The 21,129-nt window shown below is 55.9% G+C and overlaps 2 protein-coding genes across 3 annotated transcripts; one reads left to right on the top strand and one right to left on the bottom strand.

Annotated features, from left to right (window-relative positions):
- Positions 1-761: 761 nt before the first annotated feature.
- Tmem161a (transmembrane protein 161A) lies at positions 762-7,772 on the top strand. 2 transcript variants are annotated; one of them, XM_059244527.1, is made up of 11 exons: positions 762-1,399; positions 2,586-2,666; positions 2,975-3,072; positions 3,253-3,409; positions 3,851-4,002; positions 5,650-5,710; positions 5,821-5,964; positions 6,050-6,163; positions 6,282-6,456; positions 6,565-6,661; positions 7,156-7,772. In XM_059244527.1, exons 1-11 carry the CDS (start codon positions 1,344-1,346, stop codon positions 7,410-7,412), a joined length of 1,392 nt encoding a protein of 463 aa, XP_059100510.1. In that variant the 5' UTR covers positions 762-1,343; the 3' UTR covers positions 7,413-7,772. The 2 variants fall into 2 exon arrangements, with proteins under 2 accessions (XP_059100510.1, XP_059100509.1); XM_059244526.1 differs by lacking the exon at positions 762-1,399 and having other exon boundaries at positions 2,226-2,666.
- A 2,346-nt stretch (positions 7,773-10,118) lies between these two features.
- Positions 10,119-20,235, bottom strand: Slc25a42 (solute carrier family 25 member 42). The gene is made up of 7 exons (XM_059244800.1): positions 20,117-20,235; positions 17,107-17,212; positions 16,025-16,050; positions 15,429-15,595; positions 14,894-15,010; positions 13,599-13,750; positions 10,119-12,119 (listed from the first exon to the last, which is right to left on the bottom strand). The coding sequence occupies exons 1-7, from the start codon at positions 20,195-20,197 to the stop codon at positions 11,812-11,814; spliced, it is 957 nt and encodes a 318-aa protein (XP_059100783.1). The 5' UTR covers positions 20,198-20,235; the 3' UTR covers positions 10,119-11,811.
- Positions 20,236-21,129: the final 894 nt, after the last annotated feature.

Here is a 21,129-nt window from a genome sequence, read left to right as displayed (position 1 = left end):
GTCCCTGCCGCGGGACGTGTGGGGTCCGGCTGTGCGGAGGGCGGCACAGGGACTGCGAGGGTGGAGGGCTCCTGGCCGAGCAGAGAGAGACCCCGAAAGCTCGGAGGGCGGGTGGGCGACTGGAAGTGGGGTGTAGTCGGTGCAGGACGCGGGGGAAGGTGAAGCCAGGGCTCTCCTCAGGGGTGAAGGGAGCCGGGACTGCAGCAGGCCCTGCTTCCTGACAGGGTCTCGTGCAGTCCAGGTTGTACTAGAACTTCTTCATAGCCTCGGTGACCTCAAACTTCTGATTCTCCTGCCTCCGCCTCCGGAGTGCTGGGATGACAGGCTTGTGTCACCATGCACGGTTTTCCGTTTTTCTTTTTAAAAGATACTTTGTTTTCGTTATTTTATTTTGTTTATTAAGTATGGATGCTGTATGTATGTCTGTGCACCACGTGTATATCTGCTGTCCTTAGAGGCCGCAGAAGGTTGTGGGATTCCCTGGGACTGGAGTTAGAGTGTTATGAGCTGCCAAATGGGTGCTGGGAATTGAACCTGTGTCCTCTGAAAGAGCAACCAGTGCTCTTAACCACTGAGTCATCTCTCCATCCTCCCCTCCTTTTCTTTTCTTTAAACCCGTTTTAAAAAAATTCTTTTTTAGATGGGTGATGGTGGCGCACGCCTTTAATCTCAGCATTCAGGAGACAGAGGCAGGCAGATCTCCGAGTTGGAGGCCAACCTGGTCTACAGAGTGAGTTCCAGGACAGCCAGGGCTACACAGAGAAACCCTGTATTGAAAAAAAAAATGTTATTTAGAAAGGGTTTTACCATGTAGCCTTGGCCTGGATCTCACTCTGTAGCTCAGGCTGGCCTCGAGTTCACAGAGATCCACCTGCCTCTGCCTCCTGAGTGCTGGCATTAAAGGCGTGCGCCGCCGCCACCACCACCAGGCTAGGAAACATTCTTTAAACAAATGGTTGGATGTGGTTGCTCTGGCCCTTAATTTCCAACACTGGGGAGCCAGAGGCAGGCAGAGTTCTGTAGGTTCCTGGCTACACAGGGGCATCAGGGCTCACAGAACAAAAACATGCAGGGAAAGGGGGTCAGGGGTCTGACGAGCAGAGGTCAGGCCCAGAAATCCGCAGGTGGGTGGAGTGTCTGGGACCCCCAAGATGAACGCTGGCATCACCCCAGTTGCCTTCTGAGAGATGCCACCAAAGCCCGAGGCTGGCACTCCCCATCCGCCCATCTTCTCTGTAAATAGCTTGGGTTACTTCAGGGAGCTTCCGACTTTCTGACTAGAGCTGCTCCCTCAGGCGGTCCTCGGAGTGCAGCTGGTGGTGACCCTGTTCACCGCCACCCTCATGCACAGGCTGGCCCCCCACTGCTCCTTCGCCCGCTGGCTGCTGTGTAATGGCAGGTAAGCCCGGTCCCACCGGCCGTGGGCGGAGCCTGTGGCCACGCCCATCTGCCTGCCCCGAGCCTCCTGGTGTATGCTTCCTCCTTCTCCCTCCTTCTCTCCCTCCCTCCTCCCTCTCTCCTCCCTCCTTCTCTTCCTCCCTCCTCCCTCCTTCTCTCCCTCCCTCCCTCTTCTCTCCCTCCCTCCCTCATCCCTCCCTCCCTCTCTTCCTCCCTCCTCCCTCCCTCCCTCTTCTCTCCCTCCCTCCTCTCCTTCCCTCCTCCCTCCCTCCCTCCTCTCCTTTCCTCCTCCCTCCCTCCCTCCTCCCTCCCTCTTCTCTCCCTTCTCCCTCCCTCTTCTCTTCCTCCTCCCTCCCTCCTCCCTCCCTCCTCTCCTTTCCTCCTCCCTCCCTCCCTCCTTCTCTCCCTCCCTCCTTCTCTCCCTTCCTCCTCCCTCCCTCTTCTCTTCCTCCTCCCTCCCTCCTCCCTCCCTCCTCTCCCTCCTCCCTCCCTCCTCTCCCTCCCTCCCTCCTCCCTCCCTCCTCTCTCTCCTCCCTCCCTCCTCTCCCTCCCTCCTCCCTCCCTCCCTCCCTCTCTCCCTCCCTCCTCCCTCCCTCCCTCTCTCTCTCTCTCTCTCTCTCTCTGTCTCTCTCTCTCGAAGATGACTACTTTTAATTGTGTGTAGGTGTGTGTTTCCACATGTGGTGCTCACATGAGTGCCGATGCCTGGGGAGGCATCAGAATTGGAGTCACAGGCAGCGGTGAGCCACCTGTGCACCCCCATGCCTGATCTCCTCTAGTGTCTCTAAAGTACATCTTGATCATCTTGACAACAGAGCCCACCCCCCTCCCCTCCTGGCCTTTGGTAATCCAGCTCTCTCCTGCTTGCAGTTTTGGAGTCTGGCCCCTTCAGAAGATACTGTGGGAATGTTTTCTCCTTAGAAAAATGCATGGGCCCCAGGAGAGTCAGCTTACAGGTTTAAGGGTATCCTGGATTCCCAAGCCCCCCTGTGACTGGATCAGTTCCCCCGTCTCATTTTCCCAGAATTCCCTGGCTATGGCTACTCCCAGGCACCCTGGGCCACCTTCCCACAGGGCTGTACCCTGCCACAGCTCTGCCACTGCCTCATGCTCTGTCCTCAAGGCCAGATCTGGGTTCTTTGCCTCATGCCCTCAGGCCACGCTTCCCTGACTGTTTTCATCCTCAGTCTGTTCCGATACATACACCCGTCGGAGGAAGAGCTGCGGGTGCTAGCCGGGAAACCGAGGCCCAGAAGCAGGAAGGAACGGTGAGTGGCCCCCATTTCGACTCCACAGGGCCCAGGCAGGGCTATGCCCTCCTGCCCAGGGACAGGCCTCACTCCTGCCCGGGGTTCCGGCAGAGGGACGGAGCCTTCCCTCCCGCTGCAGAGCTTGGCACAGGTGGGTGCAGTTAGCATCCTGTGTTCCTGGCTGTTTGCTCTGGGCTGGCCCTGTGCCTAGGCTGCCCCCACACCTAATGTGGCTGAAGGTCTTCCCAAGCCAGCACCATCCGGATTTTCTGGCAGTCCCAGAGGAGATCACTATACCTCACCCTTCACTGTCCTCATGTGCTCAGCTGGACCAATGGCCTTCATGATGAGAAGCCACTGTCAGTGCCTAGAGATGCCCCTTTCCAGCTGGAGACCTGTCCCCTCACTGCTGTGGATGCCCTAGGTAACACCCAGCTCAGCCCCCACTCCCCTCCCCTGCTGCTGGGTCACCCTGCCCAGGCGTAAGGATGGGGAGTGGGGGGCGGGTTGGGACGGCTTTGTGGGTCACCCTGCCCAGGCGTAAGGATGGGGAGTGGGGGGCGGGTTGGGATGGCTTTGGCAGCTGAGCTCCTGTCCCCCGCAGTCCTGCGCTTCTTTTTGGAGTACCAGTGGTTCGTGGATTTCGCTGTGTACTCTGTGGGCGTGTACCTCTTCACGGAGGCCTACTATTTTGTGCTGGGCCCGGTCCAGGAGGCCAACATTGCTGTGTTCTGGTGCCTGCTCACACTGGCCTTCTCTCTGTATCCTTCCTCTGGGGCTCAAGGTGTGGGGAGTGGGACTCGGCCGAGTTTCCCTGTCCCTCTAACTTGGCTATGGGATCATCCACTGTGCCACAGAGGTGTGCAGGCCAGCATGACCTCCAACTCCTGACTCACCCTCCTGAGTGCTGCAGTGACAGGTGTGTGTCACCACACTGTACACACAGTCTGGTGGGTTTTTTTTTGGATTGGCCTCACTGGATGGGTTCCTGTCCCTCCAGGTCTATCCATTCGGGAAAACCAGGGAACAGCTTGCTGGGAGTTGGTCCATCTTTGTTTTTGTTTTGTCTTATTTTGTTTTTTGGAGACAGGGTTTCCCTGTGTAGCCCTGGCTGTTTTGGAACTCTATAGACAGGCCTCAGACTCAGATCTGCCTGCCTCTGCCTCGGAGTGCTGCCCTAGCTTTCTTAACCCCACCCCCAGCAAGGTATTCCTCACGGTGACCCGGCTGTACTTCAGTGCCAAGGAGGGCGGGGAGCGCTCAGTGTGTCTGGCCTCTGCCTTCCTCTTCCTCCTCCTGGCCATGCTCGTGCAGGTGGTGCGGGAGGAGACCCTGGAGCTGGGGCTGGAGCCAGGTGGGTGTACTTCCCTGCTCACCTACCTGTTCGCCTTCTGTTTCTGTTTCTGTTTTTTTCCTTTGAGACTGGGTCTCATTCTATGGCCCTGGCTGGCCTCAAACTCACAGAGATCCTTCAGCCTCTGCCACCCACATCCTGGGATTAAGACTGATGTTATTAGCTAGGCAGTGGTGGCGCACGCCTTTAATCCCAGCACTCAGGAGGCAGAGCCAGGCGGATCTCTGTGAGTTCGAGGCCAGCCTGGGCTACCAAGTGAGTTCCAGGAAAAGGCGCAAAGCTACACAGAGAAACCCTGTCTCAAACCCCCCCCCCCCAAAAAAAAAAAAAAAGACTGATGTTATTATGGGGGCTGGAGAGATGGCTCAGTGGTTAAGAGCACTGGCTGTTCTTCCAGAGGACCTGTGTTCAGTTCTCAGCACATACATGGCAGCTCACAGCTGTCTGTAACTCCAGCTACTGGGGACCCAACACTCTCATGCAGGCAAAACACCAATGCACATAAATTAAAAAAAAAAAAAGGTTTATGTTATTACTGCTTTTAAAGGTTTATTCTTTTTTTTTCTTTTAAAGATTTATTTATTTATTATATATACAGTGTTATCCCTGCAGGCTAGAAGAGGGCACCAGATCTCATTACAGATGGTTGTGAGCCACCATGTGGTTGCTGGGAATTGAACTCAGGACCTCTGGAAGAGCAGTTAGTGCTCTTAACCTCTGAGCCATCTCTCCAGCCCCGTAAAGGTTTATTCTTATTCCACATGTGTAGATGCTTTGCTGTCGTGTGTCTGTGTGTCGGACTTAGGCTGTGAGCCACTGGGTGAGTCAGGTGAGGGCAGCAAGCGCCCTTAACTGCTGAGCCATCCACCTAGCCCGGTTCTGCAGTTGTTTTTGTTTGTTAAGGTTTATGTATGTCTGTCTGTCTGTATGTATATGAGTGCTCTGTCTTCATACACACCAGAAGAAGGAATCAGATCCCATTACAGATGATTGTGAGCCACCATGTGGGTGCTGGGAATTGAGCTCAGGACTCTGGAAAAGCAGCCAGTGCCTCCTCTGAGCCATCTCAACAGCCCAAGGTTCTATTTCTTGAAGAGTCCCGCACAGCCTGGGCCTAGCAGGTCTCCATGTGGCTCAGTGGCAGGGCACCTGCACAGCACATCTGGAGGTTCTGGGTTGCATTCCAGCACGGGAAAATAAGAGACAATTAAAATAGATTGTCTGGGGCTGTAGAAATGGCTCAGTGATTAAGAGCACTGGCTGCTCTTGCAGAGGACCAAGGTTCAATTTCTAGCATCCACGTGGAATGCTCACAACTACCTGTAACTCCATTTCCAGGGTATCTGATGCCCTCTTCTGACCTCCACAGGCATCAGACACAATGTGGCAGTTATACATGCCGGCAAAACATTCATATACAAAAAAATAGATACAGTAAAATAGACCGTCAGAGCTGGGGCTTGGGCTAGTGTGAGACAGCGCTCGCAAGTGAGGACCTGAGTGTGCGCCCATGTCAAAGGTGGACAAGGGCTGCCCATGCCTGTAAACTTCACACTGGGGAGGCAGAGACGGGTGCATTCTGGGAGCTGGAAAGCTGGCCAGCCTTGGAAACCGTAACAATCTACACACTTGATCTTCTTCCCCTAGGTCTAGCCAGTGTGACCCAGAACCTGGAGCCTGTTCTGAAGAAGCAGGGTTGGGACTGGGCGTGAGTCCTGGGGACTGGATCTTGTGGGGAGGTACAGGTAGAGGGAGCCCTACCCGCAAGGCTGAATTCTGACCAGCCGTGGATTCCCTGAGACCTTTTCTTCTCCCCAGACTCCCTGTGATCAAGCTGGCCCTCCGCCTTGGGCTTGCGGTGCTAGGCTCCTTGTTGGGCGCCTTCCTCATTTTCCCAGGCCTGAGGATGGCCCAGACCCACCAGGACGCGCTGACCCTGTCTGCAGATCGGCCACTGCTGCAGTTAGGCGGGGCTCCCGGGATGGGGTGGGGGGTTGAGGTAGAGGCTGGGGGTCAGGAGCCTGGCCCCACCTGGTGCTCTCCCCAGGCTGCTCCTGCATACCAGCTTCCTGTCGCCCATGTGCACCCTGTGGCTCTGGACAAAGCCTGTCGCCCGTGACTTCCTATACCAGCCACCCAGGAGGAACGCGACCTCTTCTCTGTGCGTGTGTCGGGGTGTTGAGGGACCTGGGGTGTCTTGAGACTGGGATGAACTGGAGAGATTGTGGCCTGGGGAGGGAGGGCTCACCCCAACTCCCTGCCCTTGGCTCTTGTTGCAGGCCATCAGAAGGGGCCTTCGACTCCCTGCGCCTCTGGGTGCTGGTGGCGCTGTGCCTGCTGCGGCTCTCCGTGACCCGGCCACACCTGCAGGCCTACCTGTGCCTAGCCAAGTCTCGCGTGGAGCAGCTGCGCAAGGAGGCTGGCCGCATTGAGGCCCGCGAGATTCAGCAGCGGGTATGCACCCCGGGTGGGACAGTCCCTGGGCTAAGGGGGCCTGGCCTGGTCATGGGGTCCCTGCCCTGGGAACCACCCCCTCTGCAGCCTCTACTGCCTCCCTGCCAGGTAGTCCGGGTTTACTGCTACGTGACCGTGGTGAGCCTGCAGTACCTGACGCCCCTCATCCTCACTTTGCACTGCACGCTGCTGCTCAAGACCCTGGGTGAGGAGCTGGTGGGAAGAGGGCGGGGCCAGCCGATAGAGGAGGGGGACAGGTCTGGTAAAGTGGGGCCTTCAGATAAAAGCTAGGAGTAGGGTCTGAGCAAGGACATGCTTGGTAAAGGTGGGGGCCAGCTATAGAAGAGATGGCTCAGGGGTTAAGAGCACTGACTGCTCTTCCAGAGGTCCCGAGTTCAATTCCCAGCAACCACATGGTGGCTCACAACCATCTGTAATGAGATCTGGTGCCCTCTTCTGGCTGGAATAAATCTTAAATAAATAAATAAAAAGAAGTGAGGGCAGCATTTAGGCAAGGCTACAGACTTTTGTCCTGTGGGGACAAGACCTACAGACAGGGAGGTTGGAGCTGGATCAGCAGACTGGGGAGGATGGAGGCCCCCCAAGGTCAGTGGGGTATAACCTAGTGGGCAGGGTATGAAAGCCTCTAGACTCCCACTGTTCTGTCTCCACCCATAATTCCCTTCTTCCCTCCTGCAGGCGGCTACTCTTGGGCCCTGGGCCCTGCTCCAACCTCACTGGCCCCGCCACAGTCCTCAGACACCTTAATCTCTGTGGACCCTGCAGAGGATGAAGCCCAGCAGACTGCAGCCCAGGTCGCAGGGGTTCTGGGCAGCCTGCTTACACCCCTCTTCCTCCGTGGTGTGCTGGCCTACCTCATCTGGTGGACCGCGGCCTGCCAGCTGCTCTCCAGCCTCTTTGGCCTCTACTTCCACCAGCAGCTGGCAGCTTCCTAGCGTGATCCACCAGGACTGGGACTGCTGCCTGTGTGTGTACCTTAGTGCCCCTAGATGACCTAGGGGTGAGGGTGGGGACACCATCTCTGTCACCTCCGTGCCTAGATCATGATTCAGGTTCCCCTGGATCTGGAGGCCATGGTCCCCGAGTGTGGTGTGTGTGTGTGTGTGTGTGTGTGTGTGTGTGTGTGTGTGTGTGCAGGATTTCAGGGAGGCTCCTCTCAATAAAAGGGGTGGGCCACTTTTACAGAAATATCCCGAGGCTGAGGAGATGAGCAGGGGAGACCTGGCTGGTGAGAAGGACTTAGGAGAGAGTGGTACCTGGCAGGAGTGGGAAGATGGAGGTTAGGGATGGCTAGGAGAGAGCTAGCGGGGTGGGGGTGTGTGGGGGGTGTCAGGCCCGGATTTTTTTCTTTTTCTTTTTCTTTTTTTTTTTTTTGGTTTTTTTGAGACAGGGTTTCTCTGTGTAGCTTTGCGCCTTTCCTGGAACTCACTCTGTAGACCAGGCTGGCCTCGAACTCACAGAGATCCGCCTGGCTCTGCCTCTCAAGTGCTGGGATTAAAGGCATGCGCCACCACCGCCCGGCCTTTTCTTTTTTTTGAGGCAGGGTTTCTCTGTGTTGTTTTGGTGCCTGTCCTGGATTTTACTCTATAGACCAGGCTGGCCTCGAACTCACAGAGATCCACCTGGCTCTGCCTCCTGAGTGCTGGGATTAAAGGCGTGCGCCACACTGCCCGACTATGCCCAGCATCTCAATATCCCTGGGTGTGTCACTATCACTAGGAAGGAAAGCGACAAGAGTCACCATGCCCATCTCCCCAGCACACTGGGGAGGCTGAGGCAGGAGGATTAGCCTAGACTAGTAACAAGACCATATCTCCAAAACAAGAAGAAAAGAATAAAGGGGAAGGGGAAGGAATGTCAGCTGGGAGGAAGGAGAGGGGAGAGAAATTGAAGCTGTGAGTTGACTGCCGTCATGTATTTCAAGGCCTTGGTGACAGGGTCGCCACCACCTCCAGAGTTGTCCTATTGCTATGACTTAGTGTAGTGTGTGTACACGTGTGTTTATGAGACATGCATGGCTTGCATGACTCTCCTACATATGCAGAATGTACATCGAGAATAAAACTGGAGGCTTCTGTAGTGCTGCCCGGGACACTGCCGGTGGTCTGGAGCTGGTTTTGTTAGGACAGTGCTGTTATAGCCCCCGAGGTCTCACTGGAGAGAAGGCACCTGTCTCTGTTGGAAAGGACTTAGGAATGCGACTGTGTGCCCACAGGCCCACAGGTGCTGTGGGATCAGAGGACAACCTAGCACTCAGGCCTTGCCTTCTACCTTGAGATTTTTTGTTCACCCTGAATTCCTCAGGTTAGCTGTTCAACAAGCTTCAGGGAGTCTCTGGTTTCCACCCCCCACCTTGCCACAGCAATGCTGGGATTACACTTGCGCTGCTCTGTCCCCTTTATGTGGGTTCTGAGGACTGGAACTCAGATCCTCATGACTACAGCAAGCAGGGCTAATGCGTGTGTGGTATGAATACACAAGATTTCGAAGGCGTGTCTGGAGTTTCCTTGCCTCTTGGGACAGACTCCCAAACTGACCCTGACAAGGGGCTGTGGGAGCTTGTGAAATTCTGTGGGAATCAAGGATGGGCAAGTAAAGGGTGATACGCCCTTCAGGGGGCACAAAAAGCAGACAATTCTGCAAAACCAATGCTCTGCTCTGCGGGACTTAAGAGTGACTTGAGAGTGGAGGGTACACCTCAGACGGTTCCGCCCAGACACGTGGCCGGTCGGGGGCTGGGCTGTGTTCCAGAGCAGAGGTTCCTGTGGCTGATGCCTCTGTTGCCAAGCAAGGCTAATGACTCAGGCAGAGGCGGGCCGGCCAGCACTATGCAGGAATTCCAAGTCAGCTGGATTATATATCCCAGATGTGTAAATAAACACATGGAGCATTTTGTTATTGACGGATTCAGTATGCGGTTACTATATTCTTGACTCTTTGTCTTTTTTGTGTTGGCAAAGGAACCCAGGACCTTTTGTGTAATAGTAAGTGCTCTACCCCAGAGCCACGCCCCAGCCCACCACTGTGGGGTTCTAGACAGGGGCTCTACCCAGAGCCACGCCCCAGTCCACCACTGTGGGGTTCTAGACAGGGGCTCTACCCAGAGCCACACCCCAGTCCACCACTGTGGGGTTCTAGACAGGGGCTCTACCCAGAGCCACGCCCCAGTCCACCACTGTGGGGTTCTAGACAGGGGCTCTACCCAGAGCCACGCCCCAGTCCAGTTCTCCATCTTTGGCCATCACTCTTTCCCAGCAGCCTATGTCATACATGCATCCATGAGCAGAAAGATGCACAGAGTGCTTGGGCAACACACTTGGAAACCTCAACTCTCTTAACAAGGATAACAAGGGGGCTGGAGAGACAGCTTAGCAGTTAAGAGCACTGGCTGCTCTTGCAGAGGACCCAGGTTCAGTTCTGAGCACCCACATGGCAACTCATGATCATCAGCAATTCCAGTCTCAGAGAATCTGATGTCCTCTTCTGGCCTCCTCAGGCACCAGGCATGCACAGTCAGACAGACATGCAGGCAAAGCACCCATATACAAAATATTTAAGAGTGCCAAATAGCCCCAGCCCTGTCTCCGGGCTGAAGTTCACAGTATGGGGGAGGGGCCAGAGTTGAAGAAGTGAGAAGCAGAAATTATTTAAATTTTTATTAAATATACTCTCTTGGCACAAATCTTTAAAATATATAAACATTATATATAAACAAAATGTTTTCATGGCATCAAAATAGAACTCCAGACTGGACAGTGACCATGGGAGAGGGCAGCCACAGAGGCCAGAGGCCCAGGCCAGAGCTGCTGGGAGGCATATGGGCAAGCAGATCAGGGACCTGTGACACCCTCGCCTCTCCCACCCAGCCGGCTGCCCGATGCAGGGCTCTGCCCAGCCATCTACATGGTGCCACCTGTCCTATCCAACCTCCTGGTGTGGGGTGCCCTGCCTCTCCACCTCAGTATGGGGGCCAGGCAAGGAACAGAGTGGGTAGTACACTCACAAGAGGATGAGGGTGGTCCCTCATAGCCACCACAGGGTGGGTGCCTGGGGACATGGTGGGGATGGCCCGTCACCATCTGCGAAGGAGGCAGGGAGATGGCCGAGCATCACAGGCACAAGGTAAGAAATAGAGGAAGAGAAGGACTGCAGTCCAGACTGAAAATGCCTGGGGGTCAAGCCACCCTGCGCAGGCCCCACGTGTGAGATGCCTGCCATCCAGCTGTGGGAGCCAATACCTAGCTCACCTCTGAGCCAGAACTGGATTGCACAGGGTAGGGGTCTGTGTGTGCAGACCTGTGCCAGGATAAGTTGAAAACTGGAATCTAGAGGCAAGAGGACTGCTGCAGGTTGGAGGCTAGCCCAGGCAACCCACTGAGGGGCATGCTAGCCAGGGCTTCTGGGGGGGCTGTCTCAAAGACCCTAAATCAAGAACCCCAGGCCCCAGGAAAGGCATGAAGTCCCTGTGACACATCGGGGACTCCAGGTGCCCAAGTCACTCTGCACTCATTCTCACAGGCCACGCTGCCCATCTTGGGCCTTCATTTGGCCTCGCTGAATGACAGCCTGGGTGGGGACCAGGGACCCTCAGAAGGCCCAGAGTTCGGGGTTGGGCAGTTTCAGGAGTTTGCGCCCCATCCCCATGGGCGCTGTGCAAACAAAAGCCGTTGGGCCCGCATGGTGGCCCGGGTAACGTGCTTTGGAAGACATCCCAGGTGAGGGAGACCCACATGGGCATTTCCAGTGGGGCCTGTACCCGCCCGCACCTCCTGCCTGGTGGCCGTGGAGCCTCCTGGAAAAGTTACAAGCCAGGTAGTTGGCAATGATCAGGTGCAGCCCTCAGGAATGGGATGGGCACAGTGCTCTGGGGGGAAAGCTATGTGGGCAAGAGCAGCCATCTGTCACCTGGGAGAGGATGAGCAGCATGGTGGAGGGCTGAGGGACACAGGTACAGCCACCACTGAGCAAGCTGCGACCCCCCAGTGTGTGGCTTTGAGAGAAGGGCCGTCACATCTGCAGGCCAGGCACGGTCGTAGCAAGAAGGGATGGGCTCTGAGCCCAGTGTGCTAGTGGGCACTAGAATCAGCAGCAGGCCAGGAGGTGCACCTGACCCCTTAGGGGCCTTTGAGTAACACCCCTGGGAGACTCACCAGCCACTAGCAAGGAGCTGAAGGGAGGGAGGGGCACAACCAAGATCCATCACCACTTTGCTATGGGCTCTCGGGCCCCAAGCCAGGTCCCACCCTCCTGCCCATCCTCAAGGTACCATCAGGGCTGCCAGCGTACAGCTGCATGCCCTCAATCCACCAGCTCACCATCCACTGTTGTGTGGGCCTAGCTCTGCAGCCGGCGCAGCAGGATCTGCATGAGGTCAAAAGTGGTGAAGCTGATTCCCACAGCAATCGGGCCCTTCAGCCAGTTCATGCTCAGGCCCTTGTAGAGGCCCCGGACCGCACCCTCCTCACGCACGATGGAGCGCAGAGTGCTCAGGATGGAGCCATGCTGGTGGCCTGTGACACCCGCCGTCTGCATGCGCCGCCGCACCACGTCCAGAGGGTAGGAGGCTGACTGCCCGATAAGGCCAGCACAGGCTCCGAAGACCATGCGCTCAAAGGGGTAGGGCTGCGGGCGGCCACTGTACTCTGCAGGGCAGAGGGCACATGAGTGCCACACTTGCAGAGCAAAGACCCCACTTACAGGCCACCCTCTCTATGGGGAATGGGACCCAGGGCTTCATGTAGGCCAGATTAGTGTTCTGCCACCGAGCCACACCCCAGCCTAACACAAGACACATTTTAGAGCAGTGAGACTTACAAAGTTACCTAGGCTACATGTACAATAGTTCCCCTCATCTACAGGGACACAGTTTTCAGTGCCCCTCATCTGTGGGGGTGCGTCCTAAGATTCCCCACCGAAGCTTTGAATCCCTAAGAGTACAGGGTACACAGACGGCGTCCTCCTACATGGAGGACGTACCTCTGCCTGACTTCAATGAACTAATGGGGAATGCAGTGATGTGCAGGGACATCTTAGTGTCCTGCTGGGGGATGTAGGCATGGCTCCATAGAGCAAAGGCCCAGCACAGCCCACACCACAGGAAAGGAAAATACAAGTCTGCTGCTGTGGACTCTAGGGTCACGGCGGCCAGAGGTCACCAAGCACCTGCGGCAGGTACAGCACAGGCTCAAGTAACCTCGGATGACAGGCTCTACTGTCAGTTGGTGTTCCGTGACAGTCTCACTGGGTAGCCCAGACTGGCCTCCACCTCATGCCATCCTCCTGCCTCAGCCTCCTGAGCGGGACGGCAGGCATGAGCCACCACACACAGCTAGACCGAAAGGGATTTAACAGCCTGTATCTGTACTGTGTGCAGACTTTCTTCTTTTCGGAGTTACCAGCTGAACACAGTGTGACAGCTGGGCATACAGCATCTCCGCATCTAGCGGCCTGCCTTCCTGCCGTGGCCGAGCTGTGGGAGGCTCTACACAAACACTGAACCGCTGCACAGAAGGGGCCGTGAGGGTCCAAGAAAGCCCCACAGACGGGCCACTGTCCTGCCAACCGAGTTTTTCATACAGGGTCTTGTTATGTAGCACAGGCTGGCCTTGATCCTGCAGCAATCTTGTCTCATTCTCCTGACTGCTCAGATCCCAGGTGCACCCACAGTCCCAGTGAGAGGCCTCGGCTCCCCCAGAGACTTACTACTTAACAAGAACACCTGGGGACGGGGCTGCTGCCTGTTTGCAGTGTCTCCCTCCAGTTCAAGAGGCTCTGGGTTTTAGTTTTATCCCTAGCACCTCCTAAGATGAGTGTGGGAGACAGCCTGTGACCCCAGTGCCGGCTGGAGATGTGGAGGAAGGAGAAAGGCGGAATTTAAGGTCTTTGTTGGCTGCAAGGCAAACCTGAGGCCAGCCTGGGTTACATCGTGAGACCTTTTCTAAAGAACTGAATAAAAATGAATGGACGCATTAAAGGTTACAACCCAAGCTCCTGGGTTCCACCTGACACAGGACGTCTTCGAATTGGGCTCTGGGTCCCTGCCTGTCCTCCTGTGTGGCTCTGGATGAGGTAGAGTCCACAGGGACAGCTCCCCGAAATCCCACCTCTCCATCTCTCCTTACCTCGGTGCAGGCTCTTCAGTGACTCGTATGTAAAGAAGCTGAGCCCCGCGTAGGGAATGACGCCCAGCACAGTGGGTATGAACCCGAAGTACAGGGTCTTCAGCCCTTCCTCTCTTGAGATGCGGATGAAGACGTGAAAGATGTTGCCATACCTGCCGAGACCATGTGACAGGGCTTAGTGCCTGCACCCCATTCACTCCTCCTGTCTAGGAGAATGAGGGAACTCCATGGAGACAGCACTACCTGCTCTGCCAGACACAGGGCTGGTACCAATGCCCTGTGCATGTGCCAGGCAAGTGTCCTAGTACCTGAGCTGCTAAGGAGACCAGGCTGGCTTTGAACTCACAGAGACCCTCATATCTCTGCCCTCCAGCTCTAGTTTTCCTGTTTTGAAGCAGGGCCTGACTATATAGCCCTGGCTGACCTGGAGTTATCTATGTAGACCAGGCTGGCCTCGAACTCATAGAGATCTGTCTGCTTCTGCTGGAATTATATGTGGCACCACCCCTGCCCCTACACACCTGGCTCTCTCTCTTAGTGTGTACGGGTGTTTTGCCTACATGTAGGTCTACACACACATTGGAAGAGGACAGAAGAGGGCATCTGATCTCCTGGAACTAGAGTTACAGACAGTTGTGAGCCACCACATGGGTGCTGGGTATCGTCAAACCCGGGTCTGCAAGTGCAGCCAGTGGTCCTCACTGCTCAGCCACCTCTCCAGTCCTGTTCTTAAGGTACTCGTTTATTGCCTTGTTTGTTGAGAGGGGTCTGGATCTGTGACCCAGGCTGAGCTGGGAACCCTGATGTTACTCCTGCCTCCCTAGTGTCTGGGTCACAGGTGTGTCCCACTGTGCCCAGTTTCTTATTTGGTTTTGCTTGTTGTTGTTTTTAGACATTTACTTATTTACTGTGGAGCAAGGGTTGTCGGTGGCACTGAGCACAGATGCAGACCAGAGGTCAGCTTTGGGGTCCATCTTCAAGGGCTGCTGACCCTTGGCTTTTTGATTGTTTTGTTCAGAGACAGGGTTTCTCTGAGTAGCCCTGGCTGTTCTGGAACTCACTCTGTAGACCAGGCTGGCCTCCATCTCACAGACATCTGCCTGCCTCTGCCTCCTGAGTGCTGGGACTAAAGGCGTGTGCCACCACGGCTGGCTACCCTTAGGTATTCTTTGAGACACAATGATGCTTTCTGGAACCCTGCAGAATCTCACTCATTGGAGGGATCCCCAGTGAGCACCCCCACATACACCTCTGTTGGTAACAGCAGCCAGCATGGATCCCATGGCAGGACTCACATTTCCTTGGGCGTCACAGCCATCCTCGCTCTGACCAGGTCCAGAGGGTAAGTGAGGGAAGCAGCTGTGGTTCCTGCCAGGGCTCCAGCCAAGAGGCGGGGCCATGGGGGCAGGGCTCTGCAGACAAGCAGAATAAGCTGAGGCCTGGGTAGGGACAGGATGCCCACACCTCAGCCTTTGGGGTACAGAAGAACAGGAGCCCAGGAGGATTCCAAGTGGCTGAGCTTATGGGGTCACTTAGGCCAGTGTCAAATGTAACCTCTGGTCTCCCTCCCCGTGTGCAGGAGTGCCTTCCCTAAGGCTGGGGCTACATGGTGCCCTGCACCTGCGGGAATCAGGTCTGGACAGTCAGAGGGTTAATTAAACGACAGTTGAGACAGCACAGGGGAAGGAAGGGAGGGTGGGGTGAAGGATGAGGCGGGGAGGCTGTGGTCCTATAGGAGGTGTTAGTGAGGGGCACAGCCTGGGCAAAGAGGAGCCGAAGGGGGCGGGGTGATTTGTGAGGAGGGCAGATCCCGGTGGGCAGGAGCCTTACTCTCCACGGAAGCCATAGTAGTGGCCCAGGACACGCTTGTACTCCTCGTGAGCGCTGAACTGGATGGCAGCATATGGAATCACTCGAACCATGGTGGCCGAGTTCCCACGCCATAGGCTGAGGAAGCCCTCATTGAGGTAGGTGAAGTAGAGGAGCCGGAAGGCCTCCTGGAGAAGATGGGGGGTCAGCACTTCTTTGCCACCACCGGCCCTGGGTGCACTCTGCGGGCAGCACCCTCAGATGCAGAGGGTGGGTGCTGGCACCCCTCACTGGGCCTGCCCAGCTAGTAGCAGCCTGAGCTGTGATCACTGGGCTCCCTGCACCCTGCTTTCAGGCCCCCTCAAATGCTGAATTGTGTCTAGTGATGGACAAAATCTGGGTGGCAGGGCTGGCTGGGAGCCCAGCACACAGCACACGGTTGTTGATCCAACAGTGACGCCTTCCAAAAACGTTCTAGAAACAGGCTTCCAAATCCCACCCCACAGGTGTGTGTTAGGGTGGCAGGACAGCAGCCTCCACCCTCCCAGGAGACCTGTGCACGTTGGGCCCCTTGGAAACTCCCGGACCACCCGCTCCTAGTCCCTGTAGCAGCTCACCTTGGCAGAAAATCTTTTCGAAGACACTGGAACAAACAAAAGCACAGAGACCATGAGATGTAACGGTCAGGCTCCTGGCTCTGGGGCCTGGCCTTTGCTTTGCATTGGTGTGGGCGGTGGACAGGAATGCAGTAGGGTGGGGTGCTCCGCCCAGGACCCAGGAGGGGTAGTAGAGCCAGCACAGGGTGCCTAAGAATGGCAAGGGGCTTGGGCAGAAGCTGTGAGGCTGTGTGTTGGGGATGTACACTTGGAAGGGACCCCAGTTCTCTGGCCCTGCTGCCAGCCCCGAACCTGAGCCTCCCCAGGACAAGTGCCAAGGCTATCTTGGTCTGCTGTTCTTCATGCCCCCATCCAGCACAGGAGCACTAGCTTGCCTCCCCACAGCCCCCGCACGCCGGCCTCGCTCCACACTACATGTCTTTAGTCACCATATGGGCCAGGAGGCTGAGCTATGTAGGCCAGAAGGGCTTGTGGGAAAGATCCAGAAGTACAGGCCCCAAGGCTGAGGAGAGCCCTGCCCAAGGCCTGGTGCCACAGCCGTGCTCAGACTGCAGGCGACAGGGATGAAGACGGTCACACAGAGGCCTGCTCTTTCTCTAGTCATCCCTCCATCTCCTGAGCAGCCAGGGGACCCAGCGAGCATCAGCAGCACCGGGGCACAGTGGTGGTGGGGAGCCCCTCTCCCAGAAGCTGAGGGAGGCTGCCATCATTTGACCATTGGCAGGAGGCTCAGCCCCCAAAGTTACATCCATGTCCTCATCCAGGCCCCCGGAAAGGTGACTGGGTTTGTAAACAAAGACTGTGGGTGTGGCAGACTCAAGGTACAGGCAGGTGACCCCCAGCAGTGACTGGTATCTCCGAAGAACATGGGCTGGGTGTGGTATCAAAGACATGTGATCCCAGCACTTAGGAGGCTGAGGCAGAAGGATTTCTTCAAATTCAAGGCCAGCCTGGACTCTAAAGTGAATCTGAAGGTGGTCTGGGCTACAATATGAGACTAAGTGTAAGTCTTGGGCTGTGGGAGAAAGGGAGATGACCCCTGGTGCTTCCATGTTGCACAAGGGCAGAAGCACAGGCCTTACCTTGGAAGATGATCTTGGTTCGGTCCAGGGGGGCAACCGCTGTCTTGGCAAGCGCACCGGCCAGGGCTCCGGACAGCAGGGAACTGAGCACTTGCCTGTGGTCTCTCTACAACAGAGCACCAGGTCACGGGCTCAGAAAGCAAAGTGGTCACGGCCGCACAGAGGCTGGAGGGGATGCTCACCCGAGGACCAAGACCCGGAGAAGCACCACGTCCTTTAGTGTTGGTGTGCATGAGTGCACGTGTACGTGTGGAGGCCCGAGGCCAGCATCAGGTGTTCTCCTCTATCACTGGTGGTTCTCAGTGGATCTGGGGCTTCCTGACTCAGCTAGACTGGATGGTGAGCAGGCTCCAGGCTCCTCCAGTCTACATGCCTCCCTGCCTTAGCCTGGCCTCACAGACACATGCTGTCACGGTTCCACACAGGTCCTGGGGTCTGAACTCAGGTCTCCAAGCTTGAAAAGCCATCTCCCTCAGCCCTTTTTCCTTGTCTTTCTTCTTCTTCTTTTGTTTTGTTTTGTTTTATTTTGAGACAGGGTCTCTCCGTGCAATCATGGCTGGCCTGGAACCTGCTTACGTAGACCAGGATGGCTTCAAACTGACAGAGATCCTCCTGCTTCTGCCTCCGGAGCACTGGGATTAAAGGCATGTGCCATGTGGTTCCTTCCCCGACTCCCCACACACTTTGAGCCAGGACCTTGCTCCATAGCCCAGACTGTCCTAAATCCTCAGCTACCCAAGTGTACACTACCATCCCTGGTCCACCTCAGTCCCTATTCAGCCTCAGTGTCGTTTGAAATCCTGCTTGGCCTTGTGCAGTTAGCCTCTTGGGGGTGAGGCTGACAGTTACCCCTGCAAGTTGTCCTGAGCTGTCCTTCCAACTTCCTGGTTTTCACAACTCCCTTGTGCAATCCCTGGCTTCCCATTCCCACCCTTGTTTGTATAACTACAGCGTGGCATTTTGAAGCCAATTTTATTTATTTATTTATTCTTTTAAAATTTATTTATTTATTTATTTATTTATTTATTTATTTATTTATTTATTTTTGGTTTTTCGAGACAGGGTTTCTCTGTGTAGCTTTGTGCCTCTCCTGGAACTCACTTGGTAGCCCAGGCTGGCCTCGAACTCACAGAGATCTGCCTCCCGAGTGCTGGGATTAAAGGCGTGCGCCACCACCGCCCGGCTATTTATTTATTTTTGAGACAAGGTTTCTCTATGTAGCCCTGGCTGTCCTGGAACTCGCTCTGTAGACCACGCTGGTCTTGAACTCAGAGATCTGCCTGCCTCTGCTCGAGTGCTAGGATTAAAGGTGTGCTACTACCGCCCAGTACTGGAGCCAAAATTTGGAGCTGAGATCACAGGTGTGCACACTGTGCCCAGCTGGTAATTAGCCCCTCCATGGGGTTACCATAAGGGCAGAACAGCACGCAAGCAATGGCTAGCAGGCAATGTTGGGGATCCAGTAGCCAGCAAGGGAGTGATGTTGGGAGTCCAGTGGCACCAGGGGGTGATGTTGGGAGTCCAGTGGCCAGCAGGGAGTGATGTTGGGAGTCCAGTGGCCACCAGGGGGTGATGTTGGGAGTCCAGTGGCACCGGGGGTGATGTTGGGAGTCCAGTAGCCAGCAAGGGGGCAATGTTGAGAGTCCAGTGGCCAGCAGGGAGTGATGTTGGGGGTCCAGTGGCCACTAGGAGGTGATGTTGGGGGTCCAGTAGCTAGCAAGGGGGCAATGTTGAGAGTCCAGTGGCCAGCAGAGGGTGATGTTGGGAGTCCAGTGGCACCAGGGGGTGATGTTGGGAGTCCAGTGGCCACCAGGGAGTGATGTTGGGAGTCCAGTGGCCAGCAGGGGGTGATGTTGGGGGGTCCAGTGGCCAGCAGGGGGTGATGTTGGTGGTCCACAGGTGGAGGTAGTGGTGAGTGGTGACTGAGGGAGTTCACTGGTAGTGGTGTCTTCAGTGGGTCCTGAGGTGGGTGGGGGGTGGGCAAGAGCTGTACTGGAGGCTTTCTGGAATGCTTAATGCTTTACATTCTGTCAGGCAGTCAGCTAGCCTCAGAAAGACTATACATAAGTACCCCACTAGTAACTTCCCAGCTGGCTCTGGTGAGTGCATCCTCTTGTCCCCCTGGCAGTCCCAGGTGCCTCCTGTAACCCAGGGAAAGGTCAGAAGGACCACAGGGTACTGCCAGCTCAGCCACTGACCCCATGGACTTTGTGACTGTTGGTGTAGTGCTTGCCAGGCCTAGGAAGGCCTGCAGGCTGTGCCAGCCTGTGTTGTGAGTTCAGCAGGACATCATTGGCAGCGGATGCCCACAGGGAACAAGGGTGGCCTGAGTTGACTGTTTTGCTGTTGTCAAGGTTTTAGAGGTGGGTTTTTGCTTTACAGCCCAAGCAGGCTGGGAACTTGTGACTCTCTGGCCTCAGACTCCTGAGGAGTGGGACTACAGAGGCATGCTAGCTTGCCCAGCCCCACTCTCACTCTTAGAGGACAGTCTCCTTCAACTGCAGCAAGACCTGCCACCTGCTCTCCATTCGTTAGTCCCTGCTCTCCAGTGCCTCCCGAAATTACAGGTGAGGCCTTGGCCTCCTGCCAGCTGTTGGGTCTGGCGGGATTCACGCATCAGCTAGGCTTTGATGATGCCTCAGGAGCAGGGATCTTCTCATGATGCCTCATGGCCCTTGCTCACAGTAAGCAAAGCTAGAAATGGTACATGATATGTAGAGGAGTGAGGGTGGTAAGGACTGTGCTCTGCTGACCCAGTGAGGACCCCAGAGACCACCCTACAGCAGTGGTTCTCAACCTGTGGGTCCAGACCCCTTTGGATTGAATGACCCTTTCACAAGGGTCACCTAACACCATCGAAAAACACAGCTATTACAATACAGTTATGAAGGAGCAGTGAAAATAATTGTATGGCTGGGGGTCACCACACACGAGGAACTGTATTAAAGAGTCTCAGCATTAGGAAGGTTGAGAACCACTGTCCCACAGGGAGGGAGATGGCAGTACTTGCCTTTGAGGAGACGGCCCCAGACAGAACAGTTTCGGCATCTTTGCGCAGGCGCACCGAGCCTTCCTGCACACCACTACCCATCCCAGGCGCGCTGGACAGTGGGAGACTCAGTCCTGAGGAACGAGAAAGGCTGGGTAAGAGGAGCGGGACTTGGCGGGACGGTGACTGCCCAACCAAGGGTGGCCTGGCTGTTGCCTTCCGAAGCTGACCAGGTCAGCGCCATGGCCTTTCCTTACTGGACTCTTGACGTTAGTCGGACGCTGAGGCCCCTGTGCCCTGGGCTGAGGGCTTCATAACAAACGTCTCTCTTTCCTGTCACTTGCACATGACCATCACAGACTGTTTTCCTGAGCTCGTGCTGGCAGAACCTGCATGCCCAGAGCACCGAGCACAGCCCCACCACCATCCAGGGTGGTCTTCCAGCATGAGTCTAGACCCAAGGGTTCTCTTCGACACCAGCTGCCTGTTCTCTGCAGAAAGAAGTTGTGTAAAGGAAGGCCTTGCTCCCTGCACTCTTCCCCGAAGACCTAGCCCACACAGCCACCTGTGTTCAGGCCCCACCTTCTCAGGACACTGGACCTCAGGGGGAAGCAGGGATGGAGGAATGACAGAGACGCCACTGTGCACCATTGTTCTGGGAGGTCTCAGTCTTCATGGTTTTGCACGATCTAATCACCAGACTTGGTGGTGCAGGACTGTCACCCTACCATTGGGGAGCTGAGGCGGGAGGACCTGAGTCCAAGGCCAGTGAGCTTAAGGTCAGCCTGGCAACAGTAAAAAGTAAAGGAGAGGTGGGGGTGTGGCTCGGTGGGAGAACATTGGCCTGGAACCCATCATTGAGGGGCTGGGGGCGTGGCTCAGGGGAAGAGCCCCTGCCTAGACACCCCCCACCCCCACCCGTAAGGGGCAGGGCTCAGCAGTAGGGCTCTTTCTGGCCTGTAGAAGGTGCTAGTTTCTAACCCCAGTAACTTAAGAGAAAGAAGGAAGGGAAGAAAGAAAACACAAACAAAAAC

The sequence above is a fragment of the Peromyscus eremicus genome, chromosome 17 (assembly GCF_949786415.1).
Source record: "Peromyscus eremicus chromosome 17, PerEre_H2_v1, whole genome shotgun sequence".
In the NCBI taxonomy this organism is placed as follows: domain Eukaryota; kingdom Metazoa; phylum Chordata; class Mammalia; order Rodentia; family Cricetidae; genus Peromyscus; species Peromyscus eremicus.
Note: the sequence above shows the minus strand (reverse complement) of the source record. Positions and strands in the feature narration are given on the sequence as shown.

Excerpts from the sequence above, each read along its gene's own strand:
- Tmem161a (XM_059244526.1), top strand. The coding sequence starts at position 2,506 with ATGCTCTGTCCTCAAGGCCAGATCTGGGTTCTTTGCCTCATGCCCTCA. Across the intron at positions 5,965-6,049 it reads GCAGATCGGCCACTGCTGCA|GCTGCTCCTGCATACCAGCT; the intron begins GTTAGGCGGGGC and ends TGCTCTCCCCAG. Across the intron at positions 6,662-7,155 it reads GCTGCTGCTCAAGACCCTGG|GCGGCTACTCTTGGGCCCTG; the intron begins GTGAGGAGCTGG and ends TCCCTCCTGCAG.
- Slc25a42 (XM_059244800.1), bottom strand. The coding sequence starts at position 20,197 with ATGGGTAGTGGTGTGCAGGAAGGCTCGGTGCGCCTGCGCAAAGATGCC. Across the intron at positions 15,596-16,024 it reads CGAAAAGATTTTCTGCCAAG|GAGGCCTTCCGGCTCCTCTA; the intron begins GTGAGCTGCTAC and ends CATCTTCTCCAG. Across the intron at positions 12,120-13,598 it reads ACTGAAGAGCCTGCACCGAG|AGTACAGTGGCCGCCCGCAG; the intron begins GTAAGGAGAGAT and ends TCTGCCCTGCAG.